The following is a 24,765-nucleotide window of genomic DNA, read 5'->3' as shown; positions in this document are numbered from 1 at the left end:
GGGGTCGGCCTGGTAGGGCCGATAATGATTATAGAGTGGGCATGCATAACGTACGGCTGCGAGTGGAGAAAGAAAAAGAAAAAGAAAAAGAAAAAAAGAAAAAAAAAGAAAAAAGAGATATAAAACGAAAGAAAGAAAGGAAGGAAGAGAGAGGAAGAAAAAGAGAAAAGGATGGAGGACACGAGCAGAAGGCTCAGAACGGAAAGTGCCTCGGGCACGAAGAGAGGAAGAAGAGAGGAAAATAGAATGGCAAGACGCGGAATGAGAGGGCGTCGGTGGGCGTTTCGCGGTCCTGCGATGATTACAGACTCGGCAAACCTATAATACACGCTCCGCACTCCCTTCTCGCCCTTCTTTATGGCCTACCTTCGTTTCTTTCCATTATTTTTTCCGTCTCTCTCCTTTCTCTCTCTCCCACTCGTTTGCTCTTTCTTGTCTCACGAACGACTCCTTTCCACTATCTCCACCTCCGTCTGTCCTCTTTCTCCTTCGTCTCTCACCCTCCCACTCTTTCTCTCCATTTACCTATCATGCTTTTCACGCGCGATAGCCCGTTCACTTCGCTTCTATTTAACAATTTTTTTGCGGCATCGTAAACGTCTGAAAAGTACTTTCGACCATGTCCCTCCTCTATTGTTCCGTAATTCGAGTTCTTAACATGTAAAAGAGCTTAACGGATTCGTACGTACATATTATATATAGGTACGTACGTACGTACGTACGTATATACATTCATACGTATTTACATATTTCACGTAATACATATTAATGCATTCGCTGTTCGCGCAAGCACGTTATAAACAACGCTGGCGGGCTCTCTCCGAGAATTGACCGAAGGCTCACGTCGCTAGGATAATTAATTCTTCGGCCGAATTAAATTAACGATCGAATCGGAACATGGGAATTATGTATATAGGTAGGTATGTACTACAAACACGGCAGGACGCGAACGGAAGATATATCGGGCATAAATTTAATGCTTCACCTTCTACGTTTCTCTTTCCTTCTCTTAGAATAACAAAGAGATTGCGAAGTGCGCTTAAAATTCATATTTGAATTCGTAATTTCATCTCGACAAGGTGAAAACGGACAGGTAATTTTACGGAGACGAAGAAAGGTGGAAAATGCGTTTGTTACGTTTTTGTTCTTTCTCTCTCTCTCTCTCTCTCTCTCTCTCTCACTTTCGTGCTTAATCCCAGAACGTAGTAGTTGAACTTTACCCCTACCACCACCACCACCACCAGTATTCCCCGACTACTAGCAACTACTACACAACATAGCGGCTGCCCTCGCTGTTAGTACTACTACTCCTCTTCGTGTACTTTCTCTCTCTCTCTTTCTCTTTCCATGCGGCCACTTTCCGTGGCTCTCGAGCGTCCGTCGAAAACATAAATTGCACCGTAGAGAGTGCGGGTATACGCGAAGCAACGGCAGCAGCAGCCGGCACCACAGCGCGCCGTTCGTTTCTACCACCCTTCGCGAGCACGAAAAGTTACACGCGTGTAATCTGCGTGTTATACACGAGGCTACGTTGAGTACCAGCACGCTCGAGTACGCTTGCACGCGCTGCTTCTCTCTGACTTACGACTCGACTATGTGTGCTTGTGCGTCTCTCTACGGAAGCACTCTTCTCTTCTCTTCTCTTCTCTTCTCTTCTCTTCTCCATTCTTCTCTTCTTTCCTCTTCTCTTCTCTTTCCTTTCTTCTTGCAAAGAGAACTCACCCTCGCCAAAATATGCTAATTGCGTTGGACGAGTTGCGGAAACGTTAAAAAACTTAACCGTTTCCCCCTCGTATCTTCACCTTTCATGAAATTTTTGGCAATAAGCGTCGTCTTCGGTCTCGCTTGTCGCTTACCGTCCACACCACCAACAACTATCAACGAGTCCAATTGCCACGATTTCACGGTTAATCGGATTATTAATTTGACGTTTCGATAAATAATTTATATGCCCAGTTCTCCGAATGAGAAATATTTAACGATGCGCGAGATCGCGTTGCTATAAATTTCGATGCGAGATTCGTAATCGTGTAGATACCTACATACATACATACATACATATACACATATATACATGCACGCATGCATACATAGATACGATGCGTTCACCTATGTATGTAGATACGTACGAAGTAGCTACGTGCATATAAACGATGCAATAACAGCGATATCCGAGGCGAACGTTCCGCGCGAGCGTTGATTACGACCGCGAGAGAAAAAAAAACAGTTTTATCGCCTTTCATCGCGCCGACATTCGACGCGGATAATGGGGAAATTCGTTACGATCGAGAGCCGCTTGCAGCGCGAGGGAACATTTAAAAAAGAAGAAAAAAAAAAAAACCCAAAAAGAATCGTTTAACCCCGTACACTCGTATAGGTACAAATATGTATATATATTTCTCTACGTAAAGATGCATTGTCCGATCGGAAAATTCGTAGCTCGCGTGACTCCTTTACGATCTCCCATTTTCGGAGAATAAGATGCGGAAAAATCGAACGTTTTCTTTTTCTTTCTTTTTTGTTTTCTTTTATTTATTTATTTACTTTATTTATTTATTTATTTATTTTTTTTTTTTTTTTTCATTTAAATCGTTCGCCTACTCACGTGTCTCTCCTCGGTCGAGCTAAGACCTGCAACAGAATAAAAAAAAAAAAAGTATCTCGTTAGCCCGGACTTTCAATGGTAAGACTACCGACGTATTCGTTTTTATATTTCACCTTTAACTACTTTTTCTATCTTTTTTTTTTTTTTATTTATTTTTTTTTCTTTCTCCCTTTTATTCCTTTTAATCATCGAAAACGATTTTCACTCCGTTCGACGGAGCGTGGAAAGAGTCTAGAAAAAGCGAGCGACGGAAAACGTACACGCGCGAAACGCGTCGATAAAATGTTAATAACATAGAAAGGGATGTGCGAGGTGGTCTATGGAAAAGAGAGAGACAGAGATAGAGAATGAGAGACAGAGAATGAGAGAGAAAGAGAGAGCGAGCGAGAGAGAGAGAGAGAGAGAGAGAGAAAGTGAGCGAGAGAGAGAGAGAGAGAGAGAGGGAAAACGGCACCCGTATAAATGATCTTCATGCATATTTATGCGCTTTTCGCTGAAAACCGCCGGTGTCCGCTAACAGGGTGACGCAACACGCTCTCGTCTCTCGAAAGCGGATACCCGAAAAGCGCTTTGGAAATTTCCGGGCAAGCGAACCGACTCGTGCACCATCCCCATCATATCCTCCACCTCCTCCACCTCCTCCTCCTCCTCTTCCTCTCCCTCTTTCTCCTCATCCCTTCTCGTCTCTCCTCGTCACTCTCCTCGTCCTCTCCCTTTGCGTCGCCTAGATACTACATATTTTTTTTCACCGTCCTGCACGCCGCACCTCTGCGCCCCACCTCACCACACCCCCAACCACGCCTGGTCGCGGGCTTTCATTCGACGGAAATGATATATGTATGTACATACGCGTCGAGTATCACGAGATCAAACGAGGTTCGTCTACAAAAGAGTAGAAAATTTCGTTTTCTATGCCTCTGGTCGAATGAAATCTTTTCGAAAATCTCCTGTTATATATACAGGGTGTCCTCAATACGTAGTAACAAGTTGGTATTTCTAATTATCAACGTTCGTCGAGAAACGAATGAATCGTAATCACGTGTTAATGATATTCTCATTTAAAATACATACGTCGTTTTGTAAGTATTTATGCGAATCGTCTTTTAAACGGTAATGATATAAATAGATTGAATTTCTTTAACACGCGAAGGACTTCCTTTAACGTGCCGATCGATTAGATAACGGAAACAATGAAAGAAATTCATAAAATCGTCTTTTTCTTATCGGTTAACATCGATATATGTAATTCCTTACCTTTTATCTACGAGGAAGTGTTCGAAACGTGCATGTATACCGTCCGAACCTATAATTACCGTAGCACATTGTCTCTTATCTATTCACAAATTTCAAACGTTTATTCTATACAATGGCATAAGCGCATTCACCGTTGTCCTTTGGTTATACCAACTCGGTTTGCGATAAGGATCGTTGGAATGGAAAAATGGTCAAAGATCACGCACGAATATGTGAACGTATTTTTTTCTTCTTCTTCTTCTTCTTCTAACCCTTCCTTCCTTTCTTTCTTTTTTATCTTCTTTTTTCTTTTTTCTTTTTTTTTTTTTTTTTTCTTTTTTTTTTATATATATATTTTTTTCTTTCTTCACTGTTTTCGTGCCTCATAGTGTAATGCACGGTGAATAATAAGAGCGCGTGTTAAGGTACACCCTGTATGTATGTATGTGTATATATATAACCAAATAATTTCATATACTTTTTCTCAACTCGACGCGATAAGGTTCGCGTGTGCCGGTAACATCGTGGATTATCATGTCCCATCGAGACTTTCGCTCGACAACATAACGCGATACGCGAGAACGATCGTGAGGCATGTAACGACGCGATGCAACGCAATGTAACACAAGGCAAGGCAAGGCAACGCAACGCAACGTAACGCAACGCAACGCAACGGAACGCAACGCAAGGCAACACAGCGCAACTAAACTCAACTCAACGCGGCCCACATTTTCGATCATTATGCGGAAGAAATTAAACACGCGATCTCTCGTTATTCCGCGTCTGACGGTAGTATATACTATCTAGAGATACCTAATTCCTATCTCGATGTATAACGAAATTGTCCTTCCACGCTACGAGACGAGTATCTTCTAATTTATATTTGGAAACGTTAACCTCTCTAATCGTTTAATTTCCATCCTCTCAACTCCTTCTCATTATATTTGTTCGATCGAATTATTAAAGACGTACGAATACTGTCGAAATGTTGAAAGAAAAAGAAAAAAAAGAGGAAAAGAAAGAAAAAAATTGAACATTTGCCATACCCGCAGGCGCTTAACGTTTTACGTTAAAAATTCTCATATATTTTCGTACGTTTTTATAGAAATTGATATAGAATATATTGAATTTTCGATGAAAATCGAAAATACAAAAAGAAACTGACCACCGTTGCTTTTGAGATCGTCCGGTTGACCACGATGAATCTCCGGCTTAGCTAGCATCGAAAGCGGATGAGCTGCCGTCGTTCCGGGTGTCGTCGCTGCGCCCGGAGTCAATCCAAGACCTAGTAAAGCCGCGGAAGCGGATGTCGGTACCGGAAGACCAGCAGCTGGTCCCAATCCGGGTAAACCGGGGATTCCTGGATGCGCGCCTATAGCCGCTCCTGGTGGCAGTTGTTGAGCGTGCATTTGCTGCAATAATCGAGGAATATCGGGCCTCTGTTGTTGCAACGTCTACAAGGAAAACATAATTATACTTAACGAGCGTGAAGGTATATGTGTGTCAATGTTTTTTTATTTCGATATGTTGCATACACGTTCTCACAAGGACGTTCAACGTAAAATAACCAGTGTTTACGGTAAAAAGAATATTTCCAATATAAATATGACATTTTTTTTTCAAGACGCGAACTCGAGTTAAGAATTTTCTAAACGAATAAATAAAAAAATTATATTGAGAAATCGATACGTGATTCCTCCGTACGTTTAATATCCTAAATAAAATATATTTATAGGATGCGTCAATAAAGTGATCCTTCTCTCGTTACCATTCACCCCTTCTAAAACGCAAACAGGTACGGATATTTGTCTACATGCTCATATGCCTTTCTCATATTACCCACCATACCGAAGAAGAAACGTAAACGCCGATAGCATCGAATAGTGTACGTTCGAAAAACCGGAGAGGAGGAGGGACACGTAACCCTTGTTCATACATAAGTATGTAACTCCTGTATATATTATAGAAAAGGGAGAAGGAAAGAATATCGAGCGTGTGTTGTATATAGTAGGGTCAGAAATAGAAAGCGTAAGAAAGACCAATAGGAGGGAGGATCGAACGGTCGGTCGTCGAGCCTTGGGGATTGCGACATTTGTATATACGTATAATTTTGTGTGCGATAGTGTGCGTGTTAAGGTCGTAAATGTGAAAGGGGAGGCAGGGGGAATCCCGATAAACTCGTTACGCGTGCGAATCGTGCTTATCGTGGATTTCACTTTAGGCACTTAGGGGTGTGCAAAGAGAGAGAGAGAGAGAGAGAGAGAGAGAGAGAGAGAGAGAGAGAGAGAGAGAGAGAGAGAGAGAGAGAAAGAAGAGCCTGAGGGGTTCGCCAGCACTAGGGGTGGATTATACGAAATAATCCCTCTCGGGCTACGCGCCGATTGTGTGCGATAGTTATTTCCCCGTCTCCGCCCAGTGAACTCGCCCCAAGGGCTGCGGATTGCCTTCTCTATGTAGGTTCCTTGCTTGGAATGAGTCGCCAGGAGAAGGTCACGTAGGTATATATACATAGGTACATAGATTCCCGTCGGTGCCAAGACCAGCCAACGTTTATCTCTCCGGGGACGTATTTGCGGCCCGCTACCGGCACGTACGCGAGGAAGTACCGTGCAATTTGCCCCCCGGCCACTCGACTTCCGGTTTAAGGGCCACACCGACTCGAGTTTCCTGCTACCCCTCCAGAGAACTCCCTTCCTCGGCTTTGCGTCCGGATTCATCACGTGCCACTTTATTATCCTCTCTCTCTCTCTCTCTCTCTCTCATACACACACACGCGCGCGCGCGCACACACACACATACTCTCTTTCTTTCTCTCTCTCTCGCTCTATTTCGCTCTTGAAAGTTAAATCGTTGGTAATATCAAGAAGTCGAAACTTTGTTCTTCCATGATGTAAATCGTCGTGCACACCGATTTGTATTCAAATAGAAAACGATCGAACGGAACGTAATAGTCCTAAACGAGATTTAACGCTGCGTGAATAACGCGTAAGACCGGATAGACAGATATTTATGAGAAAAATGCGACAAAGCAGAAAGAATAAGAGAGAAAGATATAGATAAACGATCCCTCAAGAAGAACTACAAAAGAGGGGTTGCATCACGTTGAAAGTAAAGATGGTTAAGTCTCGAGGTGAAACTCATCCCTTACCTGCGTGTTAAATCCAACGGAACGAAAACGAGAGAGAGAGAGAGAGAGAGAGAGAGAGCGCGTGACAAAAAGCCATGTGGAACTGTGTAAGAGCACGAACGCGTGTGTACGATGAAGACAGACATAGAGGAGGGAGAGCGAGAGAGAGAGAGAGAGAGGAAGAGAAGGGAGCTCGAAGGGCTGCTGCGTTCCGTGTGCAGTATTATTAAACGAAATATTGATTCAAGCCCTGTTTACCGAGTAATACATATTCATGGAGGGTTGGCGCTTCTGTCTATTTGCCCTCATCGCCTCCAGAACGGCGTCTCCCCTCTCAAACTCAAGCCCCCTCCTTTCTCCTCCCTTCTCTTTCACTCTCTCAATTCTTCCATAGTCTACCCTATTACCGATACACCACCTGACTATCGGAGAACTACATGATCGTTTTTCAACCCTGCCCACCCTTCCGTTTCTCCTTTTCCTTCTTTCTATCATTCTTTTTTTTCTTCCCTTTTGTCCAAACGAAGGTAACCTTCTTCTTCCTTTTGCTCCCTTTCTATCTCCGTCTTCTCCTCTTTAACTTTTATTCATTCTTTAACGTGCACGTTACGAAACAACGATCTCCTCCAAAAAAATTACTACCCTTTAGATTATGATTACACATGTTTTTTTTCCCTAGTTTTCTTTTCTCTTTTTTTTTTATGGCGAACCCTTTCTCCCCGTCCCAATCCGTTTCATCGAAGAAATAATTGTGGTCTTTCTCGATATTTGACGACACCGAGACTTTGATTTCCTGTACAGGTTCGTTTAAGCTTTACCATTGGCGATTGGAAAAATATTCGAGTCATGTACGCGAAGAGACAGAGAAATAGAGAGAGAGAGAGAGAGAGAGAGAGAGAGAGAGAGAGAAAGTAGAGTACCAACTTGGAACTCAATTATACGCGACGGGTCGCCACACGATCGCATGCCAATTTCGAACGAGTAAGCGTTCTTATCGTCGCGACACAAAAATACATGTTTCCTTATGATATTAAGTATGAACGGAATCGATCGTTAACGGGGAATACTCCATTTATTTATTGCAATTTACATCCACGATAGCTTCGATTGATACGCTTCTGAAATTTATTTTGGTTCAAAGTATATATCCTCGATATTATCCATTATCATCGAAAACCTTTCCGTTTTTTCTCTTTATCGTGATCGTTTTATATATATATATATATATATATATATATATATATATATATGTGTGTGTGTGTAATTTGAATTAAACAGAGAACGCGTGAGTTAATAAAATTCTTGTCGACTCGTATAATAAACGTTTCACACCTCCCTCTTAGTTATTTCGTGATCAACCGGTTTTACTTTAGCGAACTTACGACGTTCGAATGTAGATGGAACGACTTCAATTTCAGTCGAGAGATACGACAATGACGACGAGAATGGCAAGGCTGATTATCAAAATTATTTGAGTGTCGTGTCGTCGAATAAAAATCGTTGAGATAAGAATTATATTGAATATTATAACGAAGTGAGAGAGTATATTGCAAAGGAATTATGTTGAAGTATAAGAGTAAATTTATTTCTTTTTTCTTTTTTTCTTTCTGATAAAATTTAATCGTACTTACCCCTATTATGGAATTGAGTTCCGTCATGGTAACTTGTTTCGCCCTATCGACAGCCGTGGCAACTTGCTGTTGATGTTCCTGAGAAAGAAACGGCAGGATCTGGGCGATAATGGCGTTCAGTCTCTTCGATATCTCGGTCTGCCGGATATATATATAAAAAAAAAAAAGAAAAAAAGGCGCATCGTAATTAAAACGTCCATTAACGTAAACGATGATCGCGCCTCTGAGCTGTGAGAAGAAGAAAGGAGATGGGGGTCGAGGAAAAAAAAAAAGAAAGAAAACAAGAAAAAAAGGGTAGGAAAAAAGGAAGAAAAAAGAAAGAAGGAAAAAAGACGATAGCTTTGACTTTTTCGACGAAAATGCAATCGTCGATAAGGACAACCGCTACAACCAGCAAGGAGGGAGAGCGAAGAACTCGGAGGGAAAGAGGAGAAGAGAGAAAGAGAGAGTATCGCATTGCACGCTCTGTGAGCTTTTATAGAAATTATAAAGCACTTATACGTATTATATAGCGCAGACGGCATAAAATAAAAAAAACATCGTGGCTTAGCGAGAGCGTAATACCTCTCTTCTCCATCCTCTTCCATTTTTCGCCATTATATACGAGATGCTCGATGGCTGCGAACGATAGCTCTTCTCATATATTAATACATTGCCATACGAGATACGTATGTGTATTTTTGCATATACTATGTATGTTAAACGAGGACGTTTTATGAAATGTCTTTAAATTTTTATAAACGGCTCTATTGCTGGATCGATGCTCGATATTCATTCGATTCATATATATATATATATATATATATGTGTGTGTGTGTGTGCGTGTATGTATGTATGTATGTATTTACGTATATACTTTAGAAGTAATATTCCAAAGTGTACTATGTTATAATAGATAGGAGTTAACGAGCAACTAGATTTCTACTATAAATTGCACTCATTTAATTGGTTTGACCGATATTAATGCAAGTTAAAAGAAGATCTTAAAGAGGTGTCATCGGACTACGTAGCTAAATATTTTTTTTTTTTGAAGACCAAAAAAAAAGCAAAAAATAAAAGAAAGAAAGAAAAGAAGCAAAGAGATTTGGAGTTTCCTTGGAGTCAAGAGCGCTCGTATTTTGAAAGCTTGAAAGGACAGGCTTGGCAAGAGATGGGAGAGGGGTGCGTTTTCCTCTATTTTAATCTCGGGTAACTCGTGCCAACGCCGCAGAAATGAAGCCACGCGAGGTGGAGAGACTCCGAATTGGACGAGTAATGAGAAGAGATTAAAGATAAAGCTGTCGGAATAAGTACAGCGAAACGTTTTACAAGAACCGAGAAACATGTGAGAGGACATCCTGAGAGATTTCGAGTATTACATACATACATACATACATACATATATACACGCTGATATAATATGCATGTATTGAACGAATCCTTTAACGTGATATAAATATCGAAAAAAGATCGCATAAAAATGTCAATTCTTTGTTTCGCATGATTTGTACGGATCGGAAGCAAAAGGAAAAGAAAAGAAAAAAAAAGAAAGAAAGAAAATGAAAGAAAGAAAATGAAAGAAAGAAAGAAGGAAGGAAGGAAGGAAGGAGAAAAAATTAAAAACATTTTTTCTCGAGGCGTTAAATCGAGAAGCCAGCGCAGCGTGTGAAAAAGAAAGAAAAAAGGAAAAAAAATGGAAAAGAAGAAAAATAAATAAATAAAAGAAAAATGCATCGAATATCCTTCTTCTTTCTCTTTCTCACTCAAAGTTCCAACGTTCCTTTCGTTAAATCGTTACTCGTGTCGTCGAGTCATCGCGGCAAATGTTTATTCGCCGGTATATACTCGGAGCAAACTTATCTCACCTTAATGACTTTGGCAAACATGCGACGTTCGACGAGACGCGCGACGTCTCCTCTCGCGGTAACGCAGTCGGAAAATAAAACGCCACTCGAATGAGGAAAACGAGAAGGAGGAGAAATAGGAGGAGAAGTAGAAGAAGAAGGAGGTGGAGGAAGAGGATCATGATAAAGAGGAAGTGGAATGAGACGGTGAAAAGAGGATATTGCGAGAACGTACAAGTGTCTATATGCAAGCCAAATGGTATAACGTGACCATTTTTAATTCTTTTCGAAATGAAGAAACAAAAGAAAAAAAGAAAAAGAGAAAAAAAGAAACGTAATAAATTGAATTTATAACGAATTTTCATAAACGACGGAAAAATGGAAGAAAAGAAAAAGAAGAAAGAAAGAGAAAAAAGAAAGAAAAAAAAAAAAAAATGAAATTTAATTTGAAAAACGTAGCAACGATGAAAACGTTAGAGGAGCCAAGCTCGAATTCGTTATGCGATACACGCTACATACATATATGTATGTATGCACGTATGTATGTATGATTGCGAGATATGAGGAAAACGACGTCATATTGTTTCGAGCAAGACACATGTGTTTTTCTTCGCGACTCGACGTTGACATGTGCGTCATTGTAAAAATGGGAAAATTACTTTTAATGCAAAAGATATTTACCTGTTTGTGCATCTCGACGTTTAGGCCATACGACATCTCGTAATACTGCAACAAAGAGAAAGAAAAAAAAAAAGAAGGACATGTTTATCATTTTCTTCGATCGAATTCTTTAAAATACAAAGCTGCACAAGAGATAAACTAATAGAACGTCGGGAAAAAAAGGTCGTACGAATTAATTTTCAGGAATTCGTGGCGTTCGCCTCTAATTGCGTTCTCTCGGTCTCTCCATGTAAATTGATACGACGACTCGTGTCTCGTTCCTTCGTTCCTATGTAAGTACGTATTTACGTAAAATGTACATACGTACGTACGTACTTACGTATTGCCTGGCTTCGTTTCACATTTGCAACGACATATTTGGTAGCGCAGCCGTTCATGGCTTAATTAAGACGCGAGAAAAGATACTCGCCGTTGATTCCGAATCGATATCTCCAAGATCTCGAATCTCTGATTAGTTAGAGGTTGTGTTCTCTGTTTCTTCGATATGCCTCTGTCTCTTTTATAACCAACATAATGTTTTCATCTAATTAAATCGAATTTAATAGACTTAAAGTAAGCGCGAGATAACGATAATAATTTTCCAAAGGATTTCACGTTTAACGAAGAGTAGAAGAACGTCCTTCGATCGAATACTTTCTTTTCTTTTTTCAATTGCGCGAGCGTAATTGCGCAAAACAACAAGGATAGCCTTCGGCGGCACCACTGCTGGCCGTGGTTTTTGCGGTCGTCCTTGTTTAACTTTCTACTATTTTATGTTCTCTCTCTCTCTCTCTCTCTCTCTCTCTCTCTCTCTCTCTCTTTATCTACCTATCTATCTATCTATTTATCTATCTCTATCTCTTTCTCAGCTGTTTAACGCGGCGAGCATTAGCAAGCGAGTCAGCAATTTAGCATCGTTTGCCAGATTTGTCCCAGCCTCCGAGCTTCTTTATCGAAAAAAGAAATATTTTCCTAGTGCGATTCTCTCTCTTTTTTTTCTACACCGAACTCGACCGAGTCTCACACACGGAGGTCATTAGTCAGAGAAACGAGATATAGCTGGATAATAGTGGTAGTAGTAAACGTAGCAGTTGCAGTCGCAGTAGCAGTAGTAACAGTAGTAGTAGCAGTTACTACTGCTGCTAGTAGTAGCAGTAGTACCTAGTTGGACCGTTTCCGCGGTAACGCGTTATTAATTATCCTTTAATCGCGATAAACGTAAGCGGTGCTCGCAGTTGGTGCCATAAAGAGAAGTATTATGTGTGTATGAGAGAGAGAGAGAGAAACAGGAGGAGAGAGGGAGGAAGAAGCAAGTAGCAAAACGCGTGCAATGCACGCTCTCGAGTACTCGGCTTACAGGTTCTTAATCTTACGGGCCATTAGCCCGGTAATTACACGGACGAATTAATTGCGTCGTAAGTAAGTTATTTCTCTCGTGAGAGAATCTAAGAGAGGAAGAAGAAGGAGGAGGGAAATGGGAGGGAAGTAGACGGAAGGAAGGGGTGTAACCGGTAAAGAGAGGATGACGACGACGACGACGACGACGATGACTAGCTAGCAGAACGAAGGTAGTTAAGATCGAGTAAGAAAGATGCGAGAAAACGAGGCAACCTCTTCCAATTGCAAAACTATCGATTAACGTCGACGTCGGCGAATCTTGTAGGCGTAAAGAATCATCTTCGTCGACCTCTCATGGCAATCGATTAAAAAAAAGAAAAAAAGAAAAACAAAGAAAAGAAAAGAAAAAAAAGGAAAGAGAGATGCTAGAAAATTTCGAACGATCATTAACCAGGTATCTGGTGTAATTAATTGATAATTATCGGTGCGAAAGGTGTCGAGCACGTTGATCGATATTTGAAATTACATGGATGCACCTAGGTGTCGAGGGGAACGAAGAGAAGAGGAAGCCACGGCACGATTTGCAATGATTCGAATTATGAGATACAACGTGTGTCGGTAGGACTCGTAGAAGAGGGAAGAGAGGATGAGAAGGCGAAGGATTGAATGGAACGAGAGGGAGTGAGGATGAAAGAGCAGAGTTCTCGTTCGTGGTTCGCGTCGATAAATCTCTGCACCGAACGTAGACTTCCTTTAACTACTGCGCCTCCTCCTCCTTCTCCTCTTCGTCCTCCTCCTCCTCCTCCTCGTCGTCGTGTCGGCCGTGTCGGCTCGTCCGCTTGATTAATCGTGTTTAAACTAGTCGCCTCCGCGCGCCAATTAAGTCCGTACAACGTTCGTGTTCGAGAGCGAGAGAGAGAGAGAGAGAGCGAGAGAGAGAGAGAGAGAGAGAGAGAGAGAGACGATAAAAACAAGATCGAGAGAGTGAACGATAGTGAAGGAGGGGTGGAGACGATGGACACCCTTCTCTACCATACTTCTTCCTCCTACGCTATACCTATTACCCCATCGGCATCGACTCTTCCTGACACAAAACAGGAACACGTCGTGAACCGAAAGCAAAACAGCAACGCAACGTCGTTGTTCCAATGTTACTTGCTTGCTTGCTAGCTAGGTTGGTTGGTTGGTTGGGTTGCTTGCTTGCTTGCTTGCTTGCTTGCTAGCTAGCTTGCTTGCTGCCTGCCACCGGCCCGTGAGGGACAACAATAAATTAGTATCGAGCCGATGTGCACGTGGTGGCTAACAAGATCACGTACACGCGCTTAAAATATATCCGTCGGTGTGACACGACAAAGAAAGAGAGAGAGAGAGAGAGAGAGAGAACGCGCGCATGCATGCGTTCCTCGAGTAAAGGGAGAAAGAGAGAGATGAAGAGTTCGCGAGAGCGGTGGGGGATGCGCGTTGAAACGCGTCCCGCATATCCTCGCGCGATGAATGTAGAATAGAACGCGATACGTTGCAAAGTAATTACGCACGAACCATTAACCTTCGACCCGAGCTAAAGTATTAATTGCCTTCTGCCTTCTCTCCTATCGTTGAAATTTGATAAACGAATCGTTCCGTCGTCCACGTAAGTTGGGGATACTCCTCTATAGGATCTAGGATCCTCATTGGAATCCTGGATCTATCGAAATCGAATTTCAATATTTCGTGATGATCATTTGCAGATAAAAAAAATATGCGATAGCATTTAATTGAATTAATTTTGATAATTTCTAATTTAACGGCAAATCGATTATAAATCATCACTTAAATTAAATTATCGATGATTTTCCTATTCTCGTCGTTTTATTTTCTTAAGAAACTTTTGCGACTTTTACGACGTTGAGAGAAAATATCTAAAATAGAACGATGGGTCAGAATTCAACGCGATAGATCGGGAACAACGTCGAGTCTCGGTCGATCGTTTCTGGCCACGAGAATAACCTTTCGAAATTGGCAGGTCAACTTGCACGAAAGCGATCCCTGTTGTTGGTGGCTCGTTCGAACTTGGTAAACTTGACACGCGTGTAGCGAGTCAAACGGATCGCACTTTGGTCTCCCTCTCTCTCTCTCTCTACTATCTCTTCGTTGGCATCAAAGCACAAAATCTCGGAACGTGTGGAATTGTAATTAACGTTAAGCGGACAAAGGCTAACCAAGAAGAGATAGAGGTAGATACAAAACGAGAGAGAGAGAGAGAGAGAGAGAAAGAGAGAGAAACAGATATAGCATAGCCATTTTCGTAAAGCTGATTTTACGAGCTCGTAAAAGAAGCTATCGACTTGACCGAAATTCGACTCTGTCGATCGGCATCCAATGCGTCGAAAACGTATTCTCTTTAGAAGAAGCTTTTCCAACGGCGTCTATCGATCGACAGAAAATGCACCTTGAAAGAGAACTCGATATAAGGGAGAGAGTCGTTTCGACTTTGAATCGATACATCGACCGATCAAAACAAAAAAAAAAGAATTAAAGTGAGTCAGAGAGAGAGAGAGAGAGAGAGAAAGAAAGACGTTTCCGAAGATGGCTGTGGTAAAAGAAACTCGTTAATTACGCGTTCTCGTTATCTCCGACAAGTTTCCACGCAAAGTCACGCCGATATAGCACGATAGCCGAACAGGTCCAACGTAATTAGCTGACTCTGCCTGAACTCGATCGACCGCGGCGTGAACGTTGAATACAGAGAGACAGAGAAATATATATATATATATATATATATATATATGTATATATATATATATATATATAGAGAGAGAGAGAGAGAGATAGCAAGCCAATGAGAACGACCACGTAATCCAAAGGCATTAACCAGCCGTTGGACAACGGTCTGCCATTACTACGTATTAGTTTGTCATTAGATACCCAAAGCACGAGCAACGTGACTTCGGTAAATCGATGAGCACCACTGGCTCTTAGTATCATTAGCTATGCACGATAGGAGTGTACCGCGTGCTTGCTCGTATGTAAGCTAGAATAAGTATACACATAGATATGTGTCTATAGATATGGATATACCTACGTATATATATTACACGTAGAATACAGCACGCGTGCACGAGAGAGAGAGAGAGAGAGAGAAAAAGAGATAGAGAAATCTAACAGAAGGGAGACCCCAACGCAAAGTCTGCACGGTGAGAACGCAATTAATGTTAAAAAGTCTCGGTGGTTTAGCGGTCGAGCGAGCATAATTGCACGGAATAGAATGTATGTAGACGGGGGCGTGGGGAGTGTGGGGACGAAAATGGAGAAAGCGAGAGGAAGTATCATCATGTGCTCGTGTAAAATTAACTTTAAATAATGATTTTTGTTTCTTTTTTTTTTTTCTACTCCTTACCATCACATAATGCCGTTGTATCTCGATCTTGTCGGTCGCCAACTTTTCGCACTCCAGCTTCAATCTAAACAGAAATAATCAAAAATGTTTAACAGCTCGATTACGTCGAAATCGTACGGAGAAATAAAACGTGACGAAAAAGGAAAGGAAAAAAAAAAAAAAGAAAACAAAAAAAATGGGAAAAGAAAGGAAAAGAAAAGTTGAAAAGTTTCTGTCCGAACGTTTCTTCATCGATTCTTTTTCCATTCTATAATTTTTTTTTTTTCTTTTTTTATTTTTTTAAACACTACTGGTCGTAGAACAAAGGACCTAGCCGATATGACGCGTACGATCCGACGATAGAAAGATACGAAAAAAAAAAAAAAAAAGAGAGAAAAAGAAAAAGGAAAATGTAAGAGCGAGAGACATAGCGCGCAAAAGGTCGCGGAAGTTCCGGCGTATATCGAATAGTGGAAAAATAGAAAAGGACAGAGACAAAAGGTAAAGTTCGAATGGTACGGGGGAACGTTGAAAAATGCAAAGACAAGTGGTAAGGTTTCCTCGATTTCGTATTCGCACAGAGAGAGGGATAGATAGATGAGTATAACCATCACTCGCGTAACCTAAGGAAAAAGAGAGAAGGTTATCTATAGGTCGGTCCGTCGTATAGCGACATACATAGGTCTAGAAGAAAAAAAAAAAAGAAAAAAAAAGAAAGAAAGGAAAAGAATATCGCGAACGCAAGAGTACCATTAAGCGTTCGCCGATAGCCACGTTTCGTCGTAAATCACTTATGGCTTCCGCGCGTCGCGTGCACCTCAAAGAAGAAGCCTCCTGCTGCCGCCGTCGCCGCCGCCGCCGCCGCCAGCTGCATTTGTTCCCAGTCTCTCATGCGCCAGGAGCGCGCGAGCGCCCTCAAAAGAACGATCCATAATACAGAGCGAGCCCTCCCGACGATGATATACCTTCTCTACCTACCATTGCTAGCCTAGCTAAAGCTATGTTGAGCTAAGCCAAGCTAACTTGAGCTAACTTTTTTCTTTTACTTTTTTTTCTCCCCCTCTTTTCATTCGATGGATATAAGTTGGAAAAAGATCGATTGAAATTAATTATACGAAACTTACATTTTCTACGAAATTTCGTGAAAACTTTCGTTTCTATAATTTCGTTTCTATAAGCGTACCAAGCGAATAATTTCTTTTTTCTTTTTCTTTCTTTTTATAACCAGTTATTGACTCGCTCTCTATAAGGATAAAGGACGAGGACCCACAATGGACAGAAAAAGAATGAAAGAAAGAAAAAAAGAAAGGAACTATGGGAACAACTCACGTGTGATACTGCGCTTGTAAGAAGCTAAACTCCTCTTTGATCCTGTCGCAAGACTCGTTCACTGTGAACTTGAATGGCTGCCCTGGTTGTGGTGGACCCTAAGGATAAAAAACAAAAGTTTATTTATTTATTTATTTATTTATTTATTTTCTTTTTTTTTGTATACTACCTTTGCTCTCAGCATTTCTTTTTCTTTTCTTTTTTTTTTTCTTTTACATATAAATAAGGAACTAATAAGTAAGGAAAAAAGGGCTTAGAAGACGAAAAGAAGACGCAATAGAAAGAAAAGAAAATAATAGAAAAGAAAAGTTAAAGAAAAGTAAAGGAAAATGTATAAATAAATCAAAAAGAAATATTGTACATATGGAATGAAGCAAGATGGGCGGTCTTTCCTCTTGCCAGTGAAATTCTCCATGAAGGCGTCGCTTTGTCCGACATAATTCGATACGCGCGTACGAACGAAGAAGCAGCCGTGTCGTCGGTGGTTTCCTGCACGTCGAATAATTAATTCCGTACATCTGTTCGCTCGAGGAGTAAGCGTGGGCGCGAGTGCGCGCTCACTTGCTCGCTCGCTCGTTCGTTCGAGAAAGAGAGAGAGAGAGAGAGAGAGAGAGAGAGATAAACACGTATAGAGTCTCTCACCGCGATATCTATATGCTGTTACATAGGAGAAAGCGATACGACACGTACAACAGAGAAAGAGAGAGAGAGAGAGAGAGAGAGATAGTAAGTGGAAACACGAGATCCAACGGTGGTATACTCTACTATAAAGAGGAAGAGAGAGAGAGAGAGAGAGATGATGGTAGGTGCGCGTGAACACGCGTGCACGCACGATTACCTCCCCCGTACGTGAAACTACACTGTCGTATGTAGTATACGCGGTACGACGAGCTAGAACAGAGTAGTAGAAGAGGAATAGAGAGGAAGAGAGAGAGAGTGAGAGAGAGAGAGAGAGAGAGAAGAGAGACGGAGCAAGTGTTAATTACACGTTTGCGGTGTCCGGGAGGATTACACGCTACAACCGAAACTATGAGGTTCTCGACTGTATATAGACGCTCGTTCGTGCACGTGCTTGCGAGTACACACACACACACACACACACACACACACACACACACACACACACACACACATACACATACACATACATGCATGCGCGCATGCACGCATATACAAAAGCATCATACGTAGATAGATATATGTGTATATATGTGTGTGTGTGTGTTTGCATATATACATACATATACGTATATTTGTAACGCGACCACTTGGACGCGCTTACAAACGCATTTTCGACGACCTGTAGGATCGTTTCTATTCGACTTTTCGAAGCTCCGATTAAACTATCGTTCGAACGAGTTCGACAAGAAAAAAGAAAGAAGAAAAAAAAGAAAAAGGAAGAAAGAAAAAAATTCTATTTTATCGACAATTTTTAAACACGCGTTTAGATAACTGTTGAAAGATAAGTTGCTTGCTGCAAGCATTTTCGAGGACTTTCGTGTCGAATAGTAGAAAGAAAAAAAGGAAGGGGAGGTCGAGAGAGAGAGAGAGAGAGACGGAAGACGATCGCCCTCGAGTTAAGAGGGAGGTGCCTCTGCACCTCTAGTGACCTCGATCACAATCGAGCCGTTGTAATCGAATGAGATGGAAGTCTTCTCCTCCTTCTCCTCTAGCTCCTCCTCCAGCTCCTCTACCTCCTTTACTACTACTTCGGTTCAACCACCGACAAAGACTAAAAATCCATAGAAGAAGTCTGGTACTCTCGATATACACAAAAAGACCTTCTCTCACTCGGTGTTTGGTTCTGCCCTCTTTAGCGAAGAATTCTACTCCTCCTCCTCCTCCTCCTCCTCCTCTCTACTACTTCTCTCTTCCTTTTCTAAATGGAACCTGCCAGCTGGCCCGTGCTGATCGAGTCATAATCGATCCTTCGGATCAAAAGTCCACGGTAAAAGGAAGAATGAAAGTCGACGCGTATTCTCTCTCTCTCTTCCTCTTCAGGTTCGACGAACCAATTTTTACATGATCAAAGGATTACACGGTTCAAAGCGTATTTCTTTCCGTTCGTTGCTGCGACGTACATACACACGTAAACAGATATATCTCCAAACCCACATATCTCTCTATAAACAAATGTAAAATGAAAAATAAAAATGAAAAGGAGAAAAAAGTGAACAGAAGTTTCAACGATATAAGAAAAAGAAAGAAAGAAAGAATTGAACAACAATGTTTCGACCCTAAAATGTTTTGAAGAAGGATCGATGAAATTTACATAAAGGATTGGAAAAATTAATAAGTCAAGATTTGTAATGGGAAATATAATGTAATCGACTCTCGTTCGTTTTTGAAAGATTTCCATCGATAATACACATGTACGAATCGATTTCGTCGTTAGGTTATCCTATGTAATCATGTAAATCCGTTCGTATGGATCTCGTCCTCGATTATCCCGATCGAGAAGAAAATTTTATATTCCTGGTTAATTCTTAAACAATAGGTTATCACTAATCCTTAAGTCTTAGAACCGTTATATAATAATAGACGCAGTAGAAGGGATCGAGTAAAAGCAGATAAGATTGAAGGAGTCATTGGGCTTTCCACTTGGCTCGTGGTTACTCGCAAATCCACGGTGGAATTTAGAGAATCCTTGTGTCGCGCTGATACTATCGTTAAAATCGCTGGACCTCTCGTAGAAAGGAAAGTACAACACTAGAGTGGTTGTCCTCTTGTTACCTCCATTCTCTCTCTCTCTCTCTCTTTATATATATACATATATATATATATATATATATATATATATACCTCGCACACACAACGAAGTCAGAGGCTTTCCAGCAAAGCTTTGGCCAAGCTTCGGAACAGAGAAGATCCTGTGGTCGGAGATTACGCTGTCGAGGAGCAGTTGCTAAATTCTCGAGACTAAGAGGTGAATCGGAGAAGTAGGAGAATGGGCGAGACAATAGCTAGGAAAGGTGGAGGATGAGAGGATGGAGGAAAGAGAAAGAGAGGTGGTAGGGAGTATAGTTAGGGTGACGGGGCGAGGAGAGAAAGAGGAACGAAGCTGCCCACGGACGAGGGAAGTTGCGGTTTTCGTGGTTGCCACGCGGTTGCGGCTTAGGCAAATTGAGATAGTTCGCAAACCACCGAGCAGCTGACCCCTACACCGTAATGCCAGAATGCCGCGACCGCTTCTACTGGGAGATGATCTCGCAGTCGAGAAGGAAACGATTAATACGCATCACTTCGTCAAGGAATAGAAGGAGCTCGGGAGAGAGGGTTATGCCTGGAGTTTGCGGTTTCGCGATAGAAAAGGACGGGAATAATAATAATAATAATAATAATGATAATGATGATAATAATAATATAAAAAACGTATCTATATAGACGGATGCGTAGTTTTGTGGTCAGGTTAATCGATATATATATATATATATATATACACATAGATGTATATCGACTTGCCCATGAAATTTCATTTCGCATTACGATATTATATACGCGCATATCTAAACATAATTCATGGTATTTATCTATCTGCCAATTTTCAATAACATCGATATTCTAAATTCTTCGTACGCGTGTCGAGATTTATTACGGACGATCCAATGAGATTTGATATAAGATTGACGATCTCGAAGATACGTTCCAGTAGTCGTAAAACGAAGGAGACATTGACGACGACGACGACGACGACAACGGTGTAAGTAAGTAAGTACCTACGACGGAGGACACGAAAATACGGGCCACCGATCGAGTTTCTAACGAGATCAAGAAGGCTCTACCTCTAATTTAGTTACATCGACTTAGCTCGCGTATCCTTACCTCGCTACACCAGCTTACTTATGCTAATTCGATAGAGAACAGAGGGATGGAAGTGACTCTCGGATAAGTCAACCTAACCGAATTCACCCCGCTCGTCAAGTTTTCTTTCGAACCGAACGCATTTACGTTTATTAAAGAGACACGTGTTCTGATATTCTTCGACAACGAAACAATATAAAGAAACGAAGCAATAAGAAAATTCTCCGTATATCGTAAAAACATTTTACAACGCTTAATAATAAGAAATCGTCGTAAACCCATATTTTTGCAGGTACTTCAAATCGCTTCCGTAAAAGATTTCAAAGGAACTTCAAAAGATACACGTTCGCAGTTAGGATCGAAGTACAAAGGAGATAAAATCTTATCGTTTTTTTTCTTTTTCTTCTTTTTTTTTTTTTTTTTTTATTTATTTTCTTTTTATTTTTTCTTTTTTTCTTTTTTATGACTCGTACTTACTTGACTTGAACGGATGATCAATAAGTCAAATACAAACGATCCACTCGTCTATCGGTCTCGATATATGTTTGTCGAGTAGATAAAAGCGAACGTTCTATCTTTTACCGTGACAAATCGAAAAGACAAAAATTCCATCGCTTGTACGAATGGAGAGAAAGAGAGTATCATAAAAATGATTTAACGGATTTACAACGCCAATAAAAAAGAAAGAAAGAAAGAAAGAAAGGAAGGAAGGAAGGAAGGAAGGAAGAAAGAAAGAAAAACGTAGAAAGTAAATTTATATTCTCAGCCCTGTAGAATGTCATAAATTGAAAATAACAGTAATTAAGCCAACCAATAAGAGTAAGGAGAAAGTAAGACGTGTATTGGTTTATGGTCGTGATCCGAAAAGAGCGGTTGAGAGGCACTGACGGCAAGTAAACAGTACTGTATTGTATTTGTGTGCTTAGCCTGGCAAATATTAGCCACCATATCGCTTATGGTGCTTGTTGAGCGAGGGTGATGGTCGATAGTCCGTATAGTGGGAAGGGTGGTATTGTAGAACCTTCGTTCGTTACGACTCCCTCTCCCGTGCTCTCTTTGGTCAGCCAGACTTCTGTCTGCGTGTGCGCGCATGTGTGTGTGTGTGTGTGTGTGTGTGTGTGTGTGTGTGTGTGTGTGTGAGATAGAAAGAGAGAGAGAGAGAGAGAGAGAGAAAGATGCGAGTGGGCGAGAGACGCGAATAGACGCTGTGTGATTCGTGGCGTGGCGTGTTTGTCCGTCCGCCCATATACGACTGTTTGTCCTTGCTCTCCTTGTTTGAAGAACGTCGGGATCCCGGTCTGTGCAAACTCCTCATTATTGCGAACAGTGTACACCGGCTATAGCGCGTGCGTTCGTGCGTATACAAGCGCCCTCTCCCCCTCTTCCTTTTTCTCATCCTTCTCGATCTCTTCTCTCGATCTTTTCTCTATTTCGTGTTCGACAAAATTTTTCTATCTTCAACTTTATCTTATAGAAAGAAAGAAAGAAAGAAAATTCTCTATTCCATATACCCAGCACGACATGCAGCAAGTATATATAATCGATCTTGCGATATGAATTTGAAAGGGGGGAAAAAAACGTGTCTGGTGTAAAACGCAATTTGTACTTGTAATATACATTAAAAATATATACGTACATATATTTGTGATATTTTATCTAATATATCTTATTTCCCTGGAGTATATATGATATTTGAAAGAGATAAACCCCAACCACCTAACACAAAACGAGAGGAACCAACCGATCTTGATCTCGTTCGAATCCTAATCCACGAAAAAGGGATTCTCTCCCTTTGGAATAGCATCGAGAATCAGAAGCACCGGTTACCCAAAGTAATTTTCCTCGTAAGGAGGTCGCAGGGGAAAAGAGGAAGGGGTTCGATTCTAAGGAGGGTCCAAGTACCGTTTCTCGAATTTAACCATTAACGCGGAAATTGGCGGCAGTTTTAGGGCGGTCCGTTCCAAATTGCCCAGAGCGAAAGCCCTTCAATTTCGTAGTCAATTCTATCCCCTTGGCGATAATCCACACCGTGAAGCCCATGTCTGAGAGAGAGAAAGAGACCGAGGGGTTCCTGGCTATTCACAAAGCGACCCTCTTGTTCTCACTTCCCCTACTCTGATCTTCCCCTTGTCTTTCGCCCCTCACTTTCTCTTTCTCTCTCTCTCTCTCTCTCTCTCTCTCTCTCTCTCTCTCTCTCTCTCTCTCTCTCTCCTACCCTTCCTACAAAAATATACTCGATGCGTATACTATTAAAAGAATAAAAAGGAAAAGAAATATATATTTTTACGTATCCAAGATATTTAATGAAAAAGGAAAAAAAAAAGAAAGAAAAAAAATAGAATCATAACGTTCCCAAAAATTTGATATCAAAGCCATTCACCTTCCATTAAATGGACTAAAGGAAAATTATGAAAGTATTACGTATCTGTGTAAATATATAGTTACCGTCGTTGCTTTTCGCACCTTATAAATTAATTTCACGTAACGTTGACGACCATCACAGTTTCGTCTCTAATCTCCTCTTGCTTAAACTCTTCAAACAAAGAGAAGAGAAACACGCGACGAAGAGTTAGGAGAGAATCAACGAACGGTAAGGTAACCATTCGATCCTAGGAAAGATAACGAGTGTCAAATATGTGCTCTGATAACGAGTCTCCAAATAAGTTTTACCCCCTAACGTCGTTCTTTCTATTGTTTGTCACACGTAATCTCTCGAATTTGAAGAAAAGTGGGGATTAATCTTTCGTATGTACACAGGTCATACACACACACATGCGCGCGCGCGCGCGCACGTGCACATCGAGGACGTGAGTAAATAGAAAAATTCCACTTCCCCTCCCCGCTACCCAATCCATGTCCCCTCCTCTCTCCCAACGAATAAATATCGAATCAATTCGGAGAACTAGATATCGCTTTTATTTCAAAACTACATTTCTTTGTTTCCGCGATACAGGATAGTCAATATTATTAGAGTAGATCCATTTTCCAGTTCGGTATGCACACGTACGTATTATGTATACAAATCATATATATATATATATATGTATATATATATATTTATTTATTTATATATACAAACATACACCCACGGAAACACGGAATCGAATTTCTTATCGCGTTTCATTGTACAAGTCGGAGAAAGAAACATTGTGTTTAAATCTCGTGAAAAAAAAGGAAAAAGATACGAAAGGAGAATGTGCCAAGGAGAATATTCGCACACAAGTTTCTTCGTCGGCATTCGCCTACTTACAAAGAGGAGAGAGAGAGAGAGAGAGAGAGAGAAGAGCCGACACAAACATCGAGAAAGGAAAGGAAAGGCAAAAAAAAAGAAAAAGGAGACCCGGCATTTGGCTAAAAAAGAAGGACCACGGAGTTGGTACAGTGTATAGGTAAGTCTTACGAATCGGTTCCAGGCACTCCTTTGTTCGTCGAAACGTTCACCACGAAGAAAGGTCTCCCACGATGTGACAATGGGACCATTGATTCTGACGATGGTGAATGGCCGCGTACGGTCTCGCTTACCTTCCTAAAATTTCTCGATATTTCTCTTACGATAAACATATATGCATATGTATGTATACATATATGTATTTATATCGTGCATATACGTTACGTTGCATTGCCATTGACGAACTAATTTCTTACTCTAAGGGAAACGTGGATCGGATACGTTTGTCTCTCATTCTTTCCTCACCTTTAACCTTTGCTTAGAAATCTTTCTTTTTTTTTTTTTCCTTTTCTTCTTTGGCCTTGACAAACTACAAAGGGAACATGGATAGACTTCCTATTTATTGCTTAGGAGAATATTTTAAAATCGATCCTATGGGGGATATTAGTTAAAGAAAAGATCCTTCTTACCTGTC

At 41.0% G+C, this 24,765-nt stretch overlaps 1 protein-coding gene across 1 annotated transcript in view; it reads right to left on the bottom strand.

Moving 5' to 3' along the window:
* LOC124432968 (protein groucho-like) overlaps positions 1 to 24,765 on the bottom strand; it is a 40,978-nt gene that overhangs the window by 5,999 nt on the left and 10,214 nt on the right. Inside the window, exons 2-7 of the mRNA XM_046982381.1 lie at positions 17,102 to 17,199; positions 15,794 to 15,857; positions 11,101 to 11,145; positions 8,597 to 8,734; positions 5,004 to 5,292; positions 2,606 to 2,631 (exon numbers count right to left, since the gene is read on the bottom strand). Of these exons, the coding sequence (XP_046838337.1) occupies positions 2,606 to 2,631; positions 5,004 to 5,292; positions 8,597 to 8,734; positions 11,101 to 11,145; positions 15,794 to 15,857; positions 17,102 to 17,199 (660 nt within the window). The remainder of the gene's footprint in view (positions 1 to 2,605; positions 2,632 to 5,003; positions 5,293 to 8,596; positions 8,735 to 11,100; positions 11,146 to 15,793; positions 15,858 to 17,101; positions 17,200 to 24,765) is intronic.

This window comes from Vespa crabro, chromosome 2 (assembly GCF_910589235.1).
Source record: "Vespa crabro chromosome 2, iyVesCrab1.2, whole genome shotgun sequence".
In the NCBI taxonomy this organism is placed as follows: domain Eukaryota; kingdom Metazoa; phylum Arthropoda; class Insecta; order Hymenoptera; family Vespidae; genus Vespa; species Vespa crabro.
Note: the sequence above shows the minus strand (reverse complement) of the source record. Positions and strands in the feature narration are given on the sequence as shown.